Source organism: Papaver somniferum, chromosome 11, assembly GCF_003573695.1.
Source record: "Papaver somniferum cultivar HN1 chromosome 11, ASM357369v1, whole genome shotgun sequence".
Lineage (NCBI taxonomy): Eukaryota > Viridiplantae > Streptophyta > Magnoliopsida > Ranunculales > Papaveraceae > Papaver > Papaver somniferum.
This window is the reverse complement of record NC_039368.1, coordinates 79912117-79924332: the sequence shown is the minus strand read 5'-3', so window position 1 is coordinate 79924332 and position 12216 is coordinate 79912117. Positions and strand designations below refer to the sequence as shown.

General features: G+C 38.5%; 1 protein-coding gene and 1 pseudogene across 2 annotated transcripts; one reads left to right on the top strand and one right to left on the bottom strand.

The window, feature by feature from the left end:
• The first annotated feature begins 2246 nt into the window (after window positions 1–2246).
• Window positions 2247–4483, top strand: LOC113320652 (annotated as a pseudogene).
• Window positions 4484–4601: 118 nt separating this feature from the next.
• Window positions 4602–9981, bottom strand: LOC113320651 (mitochondrial substrate carrier family protein C-like). 2 transcript variants are annotated; one of them, XM_026568548.1, is made up of 8 exons: window positions 9762–9980; window positions 8403–9596; window positions 7584–8001; window positions 6670–6814; window positions 5981–6096; window positions 5823–5901; window positions 5333–5566; window positions 4602–5250 (listed from the first exon to the last, which is right to left on the bottom strand). In XM_026568548.1, the coding sequence occupies exons 2-8, from the start codon at window positions 9592–9594 to the stop codon at window positions 4894–4896; spliced, it is 2541 nt and encodes an 846-aa protein (XP_026424333.1). In that variant the 5' UTR covers window positions 9595–9596; window positions 9762–9980; the 3' UTR covers window positions 4602–4893. The 2 variants fall into 2 exon arrangements, with proteins under 2 accessions (XP_026424333.1, XP_026424332.1); XM_026568547.1 differs by having other exon boundaries at window positions 8403–9981.
• Between the last annotated feature and the right edge of the window lie 2235 nt (window positions 9982–12216).

Sequence of the window (12216 nt, the reverse complement as noted above, 5' to 3'; positions counted from 1 at the left end):
CGTAAAAGCTCCCATACGCGACATCCAAGAAGGATCTCTCTTAAAGCTCGTCGAAGTAAGCAAAACCCAAGTCTTCCATACCCATCCCACGTTCAGGTTGAAGGAAATCTTCAGCCATCCACAGTAACACTAGCTTGTGTTTCTCAAACCTGAAGCCTTTGGGGAATAATGCACAATAAACAAAGCATTGCTTCAATTGTGTGGATGAAAAACCATGATACGTCCACAACAGAGATGACGAAATTGGAAACTTTTGATCATAAGACACAAATAGTTTCAAGAACTTTGACTTCATTTTATACATCGAAGAAGAGCGTCTTAAAACCCCGCATGCCACTATAACAGAAGTGAAACGCAATTGTCCTTGTAACACTGGAAAGCCATTGAAATAACTTCTTCACCATTTCCAAACAACAATCAGACATTGTTGCTGTTGAAGAAGTGTTAACAGTAACAGTACCACTTTGGTTGTTTCCAAATGCGATATGCATAAACAAAGAAAGACAAACTATTTTTGTAATTTAAAGGTTCTAAAGAAAAACCTTACTACCATATGCACCCACAGTTAGAGGGTTTTTTAATAAACTCCAGTCGCAGCAAATCTCATTAGACACACCATCTAGAATGAGCAAATATTTCTTCATCAGAAGCGATTAACTAAGCTTCAACTGGAGATAATCCAGATTATCTTTTTCCATTGACCTTAGTTTCTGTTTCCACTTCCTTTGCTCATTCTCGTTCGAATTTTGAATTGCACATTCGATCAACTTTTGCGTAAACTTCAATCCGTCAGGGTAGCAATCAGAGAATGAAACCCAAGTTTTGATGTCAAAATGGTCTTGCACCCTGTCATTTCTGTAGACATGTTTGAGCAGTGTGGTCTTACCAAGACCAGCATCACCCAAAACTGGAATAACACAAAGTGTTCCCGAACATGATTTCGATTCTTCTTCTGTTAGCAATAACTTTACAAGACATTTCTCATCGTTAAACCTCCGAAAAATAAAGCTATCATTTTCTTTAAGATCCTCAAATATTTTCATTGTTTTGGTGTCAGGATGTACAGGCCTATGAACAATAATATCATCCAATTTGCCTACTAACGAATTTTGTTCTTAAAAAAAATCTGATATACCTTCTTCTTTGTCTTCCATGGATGGTGTTGAATGATCATAACCTGCAACAGCATCATTCATATCGTCTAATGTGACCCTTAAGGTTGTAAACCACATCCTAATTGCCATAGTTTCATCTACACTTCCCAACATGTCGTAAGGCACTTTGAGGTGATGATAAGCATCCCACTCAAAATTCAGGTAGTGAATCGGCATCTTCTCCAATGATGTCTCATTATCCACAACATCCAGGAAAACATAGAGCATCCGCTCCAATTTCTTCCCAAGTTGTTGTTCGCTAAACTTACCATCATGTAACCTTCTCAGTATCCTATGAGCAAGAATACTAATCAAGAGAATATCATCTTCACTGCCCACCTTCAGGCCCATTTTCTAAGATTGGTGGATTGCACAGTTTGACTCTGGAGAAGCTTGTTCGTGTAATTCAGGGTTCATAACATGCTTTAAAAGAACATGATCTTAGAAATATCAGGAGTTAGTGTTTATCTTTTTTTTTACAGTCGGGTTTAGTGCGATGAGTAATCCCTAATCTTTAGGGTTTCGAGAGTTTACGTGTGTTTATCTTTAGCTTCGCATTATCCTACATTCTTCCAGAATCTTCCTAGTAAGAAATATCATCCTGCAAAAAAGGGATAATGATATGTTCTGATAAGCAATCCTAAAACTGTCAGGATTTCACGAGTTTACTGCTTATATCCCACCGACGTAAAACTCTTACAAGTTGTTTAATACTAGGACTGTAAGGAAATCCCACTAACGTAAAACTCTTACAAGTTTTGTACTAATACTAGTAGGATTGTCGACCCAATGAGTTTATATTATCCGTTTTATATTATCCAGTTTAGATTAAGACCAAATTCTTTGAGCAACCATAGTGATGTATATCCAGAGACATAATAACGAGCTTATATTCCACCAAACTGATAGAAGTTGTGTAATACTAGGACTAGTGTCAAAGAAATCCTGAAACTGTTAGAAGACTGCTCTTGGAAAATCAATTATGTATAAATACCTACTCATATTCACCTTCTCAACCTACAAAAATACTTCTAGCTAAGGATAAACCACAAAGTTGTTAACTAGAGTAACTTTCTTTCTTCATTATCAACAATGGCGGGTGGAGCTTTTGACTCATCTGTAGGAGGAGCAAAAGGGAAGAAGGAATACCCTGGAGAGCTTACGGGTTTTCTTCTTTTTACTTGTCTTATTGCTGCTTGTGGTGGACTCATATTCGGATACGATATCGGTATCTCTGGTAAGTTTTTCCATCTGTCTGTTCTTTGATTCTCTTTTTTTTTTTTTCTTTTTTTTTCCTGCTTTTGATTTTGATTTTTTTTTTTTATATACGTTTCATAACTGCATGTCTGCATGCACTGAATGATCTATGATATGGCCGTTTTTCTCTCTTCTTTTTTTTCTTTTTTTTTTTTGTTGGTTTTGATTTTATTTTCTTTTTAGTATGTGTTTTACGACTGCATGCACTGAATGATCTATCATGATATGGCCGTTTTTATCTTTGATTTTTATTTTTTTTGGTTTTTTGGTTTTGATTATTTATTTATTTTTATTTAACTTTGTTTTTACGTGTATATGTAGGTGGAGTTACTGCTATGACACCGTTCCTGCAGAAGTTCTTCCCAAAAGTTTATCGACAGGAAATTGGTGTTGATTCAGCTAATCAATACTGCAAATTTAACAGCATACCGTTAACTTTCTTTACATCGTCTTTATATTTAGCAGCTTTGCTAGCATCACTTGGTGCCTCGTGGGCAACAAAGAAGTTTGGACGCAAAATAGTTATGTTTACTGGAGGTTCAGTTTTTCTTCTTGGTGCTGTCCTCAATGGTTTTGCCCAGGATCTTGCAATGCTTATTATCGGACGTATTTTGCTCGGTATCGGTGTTGGTTGTGCTCAGGTAATATTTTTTCCCTCCGTCGCTTTGAAGTTATACACGTAACTGAGGTATTTGCAGCATCACATAGTCTTAACATGAGTTTTTTCATATTTTTTGTTTACAGTCTGTACCGCTATACCTTTCGGAGATGGCGCCATATAAGTACAGAGGAGCACTTAACAGTTGCTTTCAACTGATGATTACGGTTGGAATTTTCCTGGCCAATTTAGTAAATTTCTTTACAAACAAGATGACAGATGGTCCGGTCCAGGGGTGGAGAGTTAGTTTGGGATTAGCAGTTGTGCCTGCACTTATAATGACAGTTGGTGGATTTTTCTTACCCGATACACCTAATTCCTTCATCAGTCGAAACCAACCAGAGGAAGCAAAGAAACAGCTTCAGCGCATTCGTGGTTCCGTTAATATTGATGAAGAATTCAACGATTTAGTTTGCGGGTCACGAATCTCAGAAGTATGAAGGCCAGTGGAACAATCTGATACAGAGAAGATACAGACCTCATCTATGTTTGGCCATACTTATCCCATTCTTCCAACAATTTACTGGTATCAATGTGGTTATGTTTTACGCACCAGTTCTCTTTACAACTCTGGGTTTTGGTAGCAGTGCCTCGCTCTTGTCTGCTATGATTACCGGTGGGGTTAATCTATTTGCTACATTTTTTGCAATCTATTTTGTGGACAAATGGGGAAGAAGGGTTTTGTTTCTTGAGGGTGGTTGCCAAATGTTCATCTTTCAGGTATAACTCTATCTGCTCCGTTATTTTTATGAACATGCCTAGTTTTTTACTATTTTTTATGTATTAACTGACGTTATTCTTTCAGGTTCTTATAGGTGTTTTGATATGGATTAAATTCGGAACTACGGGTATTGCAACTATATCTTCCGGGTATGGAATTCTCGTTGTTCTCTGCATTTGTGCATTTGTGGCAGGATTCGCATGGTCCTGGGCTCCTCTAGCATGGTTAGTACCTAGTGAGATATTCCCACTTGAGATCAGATCAGCAGCTCAAAGTGTTGTCGTCATGGTGAACATGTTCTGCACGTTCTTAATTGCTCAGATCTTTTTGATCATGTTATGCCATATGAAGTTCGGATTATTCTTCTTTTTTGGTGGTATGGTGGCCATCATGACTGTTTTCATCTACTTCTTTGTACCTGAGACCAAAGGAATCCCAATCGAAGAGGTGTCCCAAGTATTGAAAAATCACTGGTATTGGGGAAGATTTATCACTCAAGATATCGAGTTGGAGAACAAGCGCAAAACTTTGAATACTTGATCAAAAACAAAGACACGGGATGCAGTGAAGAGTAGTTTTTTTCTTTTTTAGTTTTATTTCATAGACATTTTTTTTTTTTTTTTTGAGTTAGCAAACTCAGTATAGTACTCGGTGATTATTTTGACTGTCAGTAATTATATTTGAATTTCAATATAAAATTATTTTAACTGTCAGTAATTATATTTGACTTTCAATATAGTATTATCTCCATATTTTTTAAAGGCTTTCTTCGAATGGTAAAATTCAATATTTATATGATTAACAAAATATGTGATGTTGAAGTTCAATCCTGGTTTCATGGCCACAAAAAATGGAGAAGCGTGTAAACAGAATCAAATGTACATTAGAGGATAGAAAAGTAAGGGCGGCTCGTTAACTAACAAATTCTCTTGCTAATCTGTTTATGTACCAAACTTATCAAAACTTCGGCCCACCTCAAATGTAAAAAACAAAATCTCCTGGAATATATATGCAAAAAGAACAAAACAAAATAAAGTTCCAAGAAATGTTACAGTTGTTTTGTTTGGTCGACAGATAAAGATGCAGGGTGTTCTCGAGGAGCATTACCCAGCATTTGCGAGCTTCTTTTCGGGTAGCTGATCATTTGCTATTTGCTCTTCATTCTTTTTGTCCATTGCCTTCCGTGCGAGCTCGTAGCCTGCAAAGTTCATGGCACCCAATGGCGCGATCCAGAAGAACCTTGGAAGTGCTCCCTTAAATAGACCGAGGGGTCCTTCCTGGCGGAGGATGGAGAAGGCTATCATTGACATTGAAACGGGAAGACCCTGAGGGGCAGTCATCGTTCTTGTCTTCAACACATCAAAAGGAGTTGTGACGACGGCAGCAAGTCCACCTGACAATGCGCCTACAAGTATTGTTTCCCATGGCTCCAGTTCTCGTCTCAGGAACTGCTGAACACCCTTCAATAACAATTACAGGGGGAAAAAAGTCATATGACATGCCATTTAAATGCGAGAATTAAGCACAGAGTTGGGCACAAACCTTTTTGGACTCGGCATAGAGTCCCATGCCAGCAACATAGAAAGGAACCTCCCTGCACAGTGTGGCACCAGTCCCACGAAAGAAACCCTTGATACCATCTTGTCGCAGAGTACCCACAAGTGCTTCTCCCACATTGTCAAAGATACCAGCCTGACACCTCTGCTTCAACACCTCACATGGTATCCGCACTGCTGTACCCAGGATTGTACTGCAGAATGATGCTATAGATTGCACCTATATTGCCAAGTGTGTTTTAAGTTTTATAGTTCAATAAAAATTTATACAAGTAGAAGAGTGGAACCTGACAAGTTTCAGTACATCATTGTGAAACCTATAACATTTCTTCATGAGTCTTGCTAAAAATATTCATGAAATCAAGAATAAGAAAGACGCTTCTACGTAAGTACCAATAGCATGATAGGCATGGAAACAGAAGAAAAGAGTAATGCTTCTATTTAACTGGATGTAGCATTACAATTGCGCTTATTACCTGAAGCTCTGCAAGTGTGGGGGCAAAATTTATCAATACAAGCTTGCTTGCCTCAAAGATTCCTGTCCTTAGTCCATGGCTGTTGAAGGGAAAAAAAAAAGACTGAGCAAAAAACTTAAGCTGTCCCATGAGAAGTAACACAAAGATGAGGATCCAACCTTGAAAATTGACCGAGTATAGCTGGTATAGAACCCCTGTATAATCCCTGAACTCCAATTTGTGGAAGCTTTGCAATAATTTGGGGGAAGGATAATGTTGACGCTTGCACTCGAGTCTGTGACAACATTAATTATTTAGCACATTCCCAATGAACTGAATAATTGAGTTATTGTACAAACACAACATAGAAATAATAATTGAGTTATGGTTCAGCATAATAAAGAGTGAATTTTGACTCTCTACGACGGAAGCTTTATCAGAGGCATTATCCAAATTAGAAAGCTCTGTAGGAGTTGCAACAAACTAATGGCTCCCTAGCTTTAATCTTAGTCTCGACCTAGTTAAAATGGTACTTAACTTATTTTTACTAGGAGCAAGTTTGTCATAACTAGCGTGTCCTGACTTTAAATTTGCATTGTATGTTCCTAGAGCATGCCATTAGCTTTCAGATCATATATCGTCAACAAGATATTTATTGACTTTTCAGCTCATACGTTCGTCCTCTATCCTCTCAGGCATTTCTAAATGATCTCATCGACATTTCTAACAGTAACCTAGATCCTAGAATGACATCCTGTGGCACGATAATTTTCAATTTTCGAACTTTTTACATCCGCTTTACCATTAAAGTTGACATCAATTGCTGTAATAATGCAACTGCATATAGAGTAATAGCAAGGGAACTAACTTTTATGGTATCAACAGGATGAAGGAGAGAAGTAGAAAGTGCACAAGCAAGGCCCCCAGCCAAAGCTGCTTTCAGAACACTTCCAGCAGGGATTTCTACGGGAGGTGGGACAGCAACAACGGTGGCAGCTTCAAACCAAATACTCCTGCACACAACATTCTAGGATGTTAATCTGATTTAGTAGGGCCGTATAACAGATTGCATAGCTGGTACATGGCCATATGCATAAAGTATGTCCATCTGCCATTTGCAGAATAAGAAGATACAGTTGTCAGATAGATGTGAAAGAAATACAAGGTAAATATAGACTCAATCTTAGATTTGAAGAAAAGAGGTACTCAATGCACCCAAAGCAGTAATCAGAAGTTAAAATGAAACTGGAGGGAGATATGACACCAGAAAAGTGATGGCAGAAGCACAAAGTATGCAGGCCAGTAACACATCTTTTTTTCAAATCATTAGTGCTCAAGTTCAACTATTAAGTATAATATGACCAATTACTCGATGCTAACTTTACAAATTCAAGTTATCAGCAACAAAGATAGACTAAAACACCATGTACCTGTGCATCTGACAGTTTGACCCTGAATGTCTATGCTCCTCCTACTATATTACTGACTGTGCTCTTAAACTAATTATATTTTTGCAACGATACCACTCAGTTCCCTAAGTAGCACATACCTACAAGATTTAACATTAACACAAAGGGAATATATTCAATGTTTTACCCGAAACCTCAAAAGTGAACCGACCAAATACCAAGACATAAAGAAAAAAAAAAGTATACGCCACAGATGGTAAATATTTATTCGAAAGAACTAATCACTAACATAGTGGTCGCTGAGAAGTTGTCATCAACATCCAAGTAGAGTCCAACATATTTATAGTGAAAACCGAACCCTGAAAACACTTACCGTGGATCATCTGTGAGTCGATCAGAAGGAAGAAGAAGCATAAAGTTCCGGAAATGGCCATAGGATATAGATCCTCCAGTATCCGCATTCAGAAAGCGCATCATGGCAACAGCGTTATCTTCATTGGCCGGAAGCCCAGCATTTTTAAGGGATGTTAAGATTTGCCCTTTCTGCAGCGTACCAGACTTGCTCAAACAGAGAGTGGTATAGGCTCTAAGAATGGTCGGTTCCTTTTGCTCCATGAATGACAAGAATTGTTTCCACCCAACTGATTTTGAAAAAATATGATTTCGGGTCCGTCTCATGAAGTCTCGAGCATATTTCCTAGGTAACCTTCTCTTTTTCATTTCTATTTCAAGATCTTCTAGAGTGACCTGCCCATCACCATCTCTATCCAGTTCCTCAAAAAAACGCTTTCCTGCAAGCAGATGCAATTGGTTTAATATAAGTAGTGCCCCCCCCCCTGAGAATTCATGCAAGAAAGAATATGCGCCAGGATTTAAAGATCACCCCTTGCATCTTCACTACTGGAATCAATTTTGCTTTACAAAATTGTACTTAGACGGGAAAACACTTTAATCCTTCTTTAGTAATGCAAGAAGATTTATTGGAACACTTTTAATCTTTAAACTATAAATTACAAATATAGCACCTAGTTGGTATAAAGAAATGCAACACATGAGACTCAAACAATCAAATTTTTTGAAACTGATGTTTAACCAATAGCCCCCCTTATAAGTCACAAATCTACGCCCAACCACAGAAAAGATTTAATTGAAGTGATGTTTGAGAGAACTTGAGAAGAAGACAGTAACATACCTTCGGACTCTGTGTACCTGAAGAAATCTTGCACCGAGAATAACTTTTTCTTGTCAGGATGTTCGTCTTTAGAGGGACGTCCTATTTGAGGTACGAGCTCAATCAACTCTGACAATGAAACAGTGGATAATGTGGACCTTAAGCGCTCAACATTGGACAACGGGATATTCAGCAATCCAGTTGCAATCTTTTGAGGTGTATTACTCTCGGGTTCTTCCTTGTTTGCATTGGATTCAATGTCCTCATCCTCCTCCTTAACAGAAGGTACTCCCACCATACTGGATGGTACTCCTCCTACTCTTGCAAAACTCAAATTCCCTAGAAAGCTATTAACATCTGCTTTTCTTCCTTTGAACATACTCTTGAGTAGCCCGAGATGATCAATTTCCGTGGAATTTGAAGAATCATCTATCATATTACTCTTATCATTACTCTTATTACAGCTTTTCTGAATTCCCTCATCAAACTTCGAAATATTTTGAATAATTTGATCACATAAGAAACCTACAAGTAGCTCTAATGACAAAATTTGTCCTCCCTTGTACATTCTAGTATTATCACCCTCCTCCTCTTGGAACACAGAATCAAATTGAGCATCAGATTTCTTTAGCTTCCTTTTAAAAGGGAAGACCAAAGATGGTTGTTTGCATGAATCTTGAGAAGCATTTTCTTTACCAGATTGTTTCTGAAACCGCTTTTTCCCAGGTTTAAAAGGAGTCGGAATCGCTTGAACAAAACAGTTAACCAACACAGACCATGTCATTGCAAACTGCAAACAATTCACACAAGATCCATCCTCCTTTTCCTTTTCTTTGGACGACCCTTTGTTCAATAACTCACTTGTTGTCTTACTCTTACTACTCCCATTATTCTGAAATAAATTCGCTAAAAATGTTTTATTCGTAACCCTAGTTGATGATCCTTTCTTTCTCCCATCTACCATAACCACATCTCCAAACTGTTTCTTCTTCTTCTTCTCACTACTCTCAACAACCTTTCCATTAGTCTCAACAACAACAAAATTAAATTGTGGAAAGTTTTCTAAATACTTAACTCCATTCTTCTGACTTAACCAGCATAATTCAAGATCTTTAGCAACCTTCTTGAAACCAGATTCAACTGGTGAGAATACATCTTTAACCGCGTTAAGCGAATTAAAGAAGGATTCAACTTGTTCATTCCTAGACACCATTACTATAACACAATCAACCAGATTAACAAAACAAATAAATAAAATCTGTAATCAACATCGACAACTGATCTCCAATGTATCCATTCATGAACCCTAATCAATCATTTTGATTAAAAAAATAAACAAATTGAGTTAGTACTTGGAGAGTGGTAAGTGACAGAACTAACCTCAAAATGAATTGGATTTCCTCTTCATCCACTCCTCCATTTCTCAATCAATCAGGTAAGGTTATGATATGATAAAATTGTTAGGGATTGTGTGAGGAAGTGAGTTTGGATAAAATGGGGGTTGAGAAGCAGAAGAAGAAGAAGAAGGAGATGAAGGACCAAAAGAGGATTTTCTCAAAATGAAATCTTGTAAAAAAAAATAAAAATGTTTTTATCTTTTTATTTAGTTATATTTATTTTTGGATAATGAGGCGAGAGTAGCTGAAGCGGAGCCACGTAGGATAGAGGGACACTTGGGAAGTTGTAAGGACAATGACGGAGATAACATAGAAGATACTACTGGAATTGGGAATTGTATTTTGGAAGCAAAATTAATTGGTTCATATGGAGTTTACTTTGAGGATTACTTTGGAGATTAATGTGTGTTTGTTTAATTGTACGCAGAGATAAACTTGGTGGGATTAGTATATTGGATTAGATATTGATGTGATGTCATAATTTTATTAATATCTTCTTGAAATTGGATAGGTATGTACTATGATTTGCCTTGTCCCTTGAGGCGACCTACCTCATTGTACCTGTTTTCATAGACCAAAGTGCCCTCCAACCTCAAGGGGTCCTCCTTGCCAGTCCTATCCATGGGAGAGGGACTTCTACATTTATGCGAATATAACGATGACTTTCCCCCCGCCCCCCCTATCCAAGCTAAGTTAGTAATAACAAGTCCTGTTATAGGGGCGGCATGGCTTATTAGAGGGCGTCAGTGTGATAGTAATGTCTCTTTATTTGGTTAGGAGATGTCCTTTTAAGGGGTGTAAATTAACTAGATTACCCCCCATTTTTTAACCTAAATCAAAACTAAATTGAAAATTTGTTTTCTTTCTTCTTCTCTTCTCCTCCTCCCATCAACAGTAATCTCCATTAAAACTCAAAATTTCGTCGTCTTCGACTAATCGACGATTCGAAAATTAATCAAGTGTAGTGTAATGACTTATATGAGGTATGTTTTGAAAATCCATTTACGATTTGATTTATTTTGTTCGATTTAAGTTTAATTTCTATCGAAAATTAGGGTTTTAGATGAAAATTGAAATTGAAATTTCTGGGTTTATGTGAGTTACAGTTGATTTTAACTCAATTACGAACCTGTTTGAGGGTGAAAACGATTTCTGCTGATTTGGTAATTTCGGGTGTGTGGGTGAGAAACGAGTTTAAACCCTAAACAATGTACTGCAAGGGAGTACTTTAGATTCGAGAGATCAATCTGTACAAATCCGGCCTAAACCAAGAAACGGTCGTTCGGGACTTGCTTCGGTCACAAAGTGAAGGAGAAGGGTTGGTTTTGGGGAGGGAAGCGAAGAGAGTGTTTAGACCAGAATAGTTGATTCTAGAAGAGTAGTTGTTTCACGACTTGTATCAGAAAGTGGGAAGCTAACAGATGGAAAGCTAGCAAATATTTTCTGAGTGTTGTATCCTCCTGACTTGAACTTGTTGTTCGGTGGAAATAGGTAAGACCTATTTATACAAGTCGAAGTGAAACGTACTCTGGTCTCGTAAGAAATGGAAAACGGATGAGTAAATGGGAGGAGGTGGTAACCGGTAACGCCTGGAATTGATGTTCCATAAAATAAAGCGTTTCACCAGTACTCCTTGTATTTACTAACCACCTCATCATTATGACACTGTCTTATAACGGGTGTAGTGTACGCCGCACGTTGTAAACCACCAAACCAATACCCAATGAGCATCCCCCAGTTTGTGACATGTGTTATGTCTCGAGTGTTTTCGTGGAAAACATGTAGCATGTTGTTGTTCGGCAAGTTGAGCTTGGGATACTTGCCGGCTCGGTGGTAACCTTCGACGGTCGAGATTTTGCGTCTTGAGATGAAGGGTAGCCCTTGATTATTGCAACCCTTCGTTTGGTAGCCAGTGGCATGAAAGCATGGTCGTACGGCTTTAATATGGCCTAGTTTAGGCGCGGCCAAAAGTTAGGGTTTTGGCTTTGTTTGGGCGCGACCAAACTTGGGCTTGGCATCGAGCCAAAGGTTGCCATGCGTTAGCTGGTAACCTTGGACGACTAAGATCTGCATCTTAGATGGAAAAGTGGTCGTCGATCTTCGCAAGCCTTTGTTTTGGTAGTCGCATAGGGAAGGCTGGCATGGTATGGCGCGGCAAGGTGGTTGGCATACCATTGGCACATGTGGCATGGCTGGCATGCCTTGGCGCGGTTTGGGTGTGTACAAAACAAAGGTTTTGGCGTTGGGCCAAAGGTTACCATGCGATGGTTGGCGACCTTGGACGGCTAAGATTTGCATCTTAAATGGAAGGATGGTCGTTGATCGTCGCCAGCCTTTGTTTTGGTAACCGCATAGGGAAGGCCGACATGGTATGCCGCGGCAAGGTGGCTGACATGCCATTGGCACATGTGGCATGGCCGGCATGCCTTGGCGCGGTT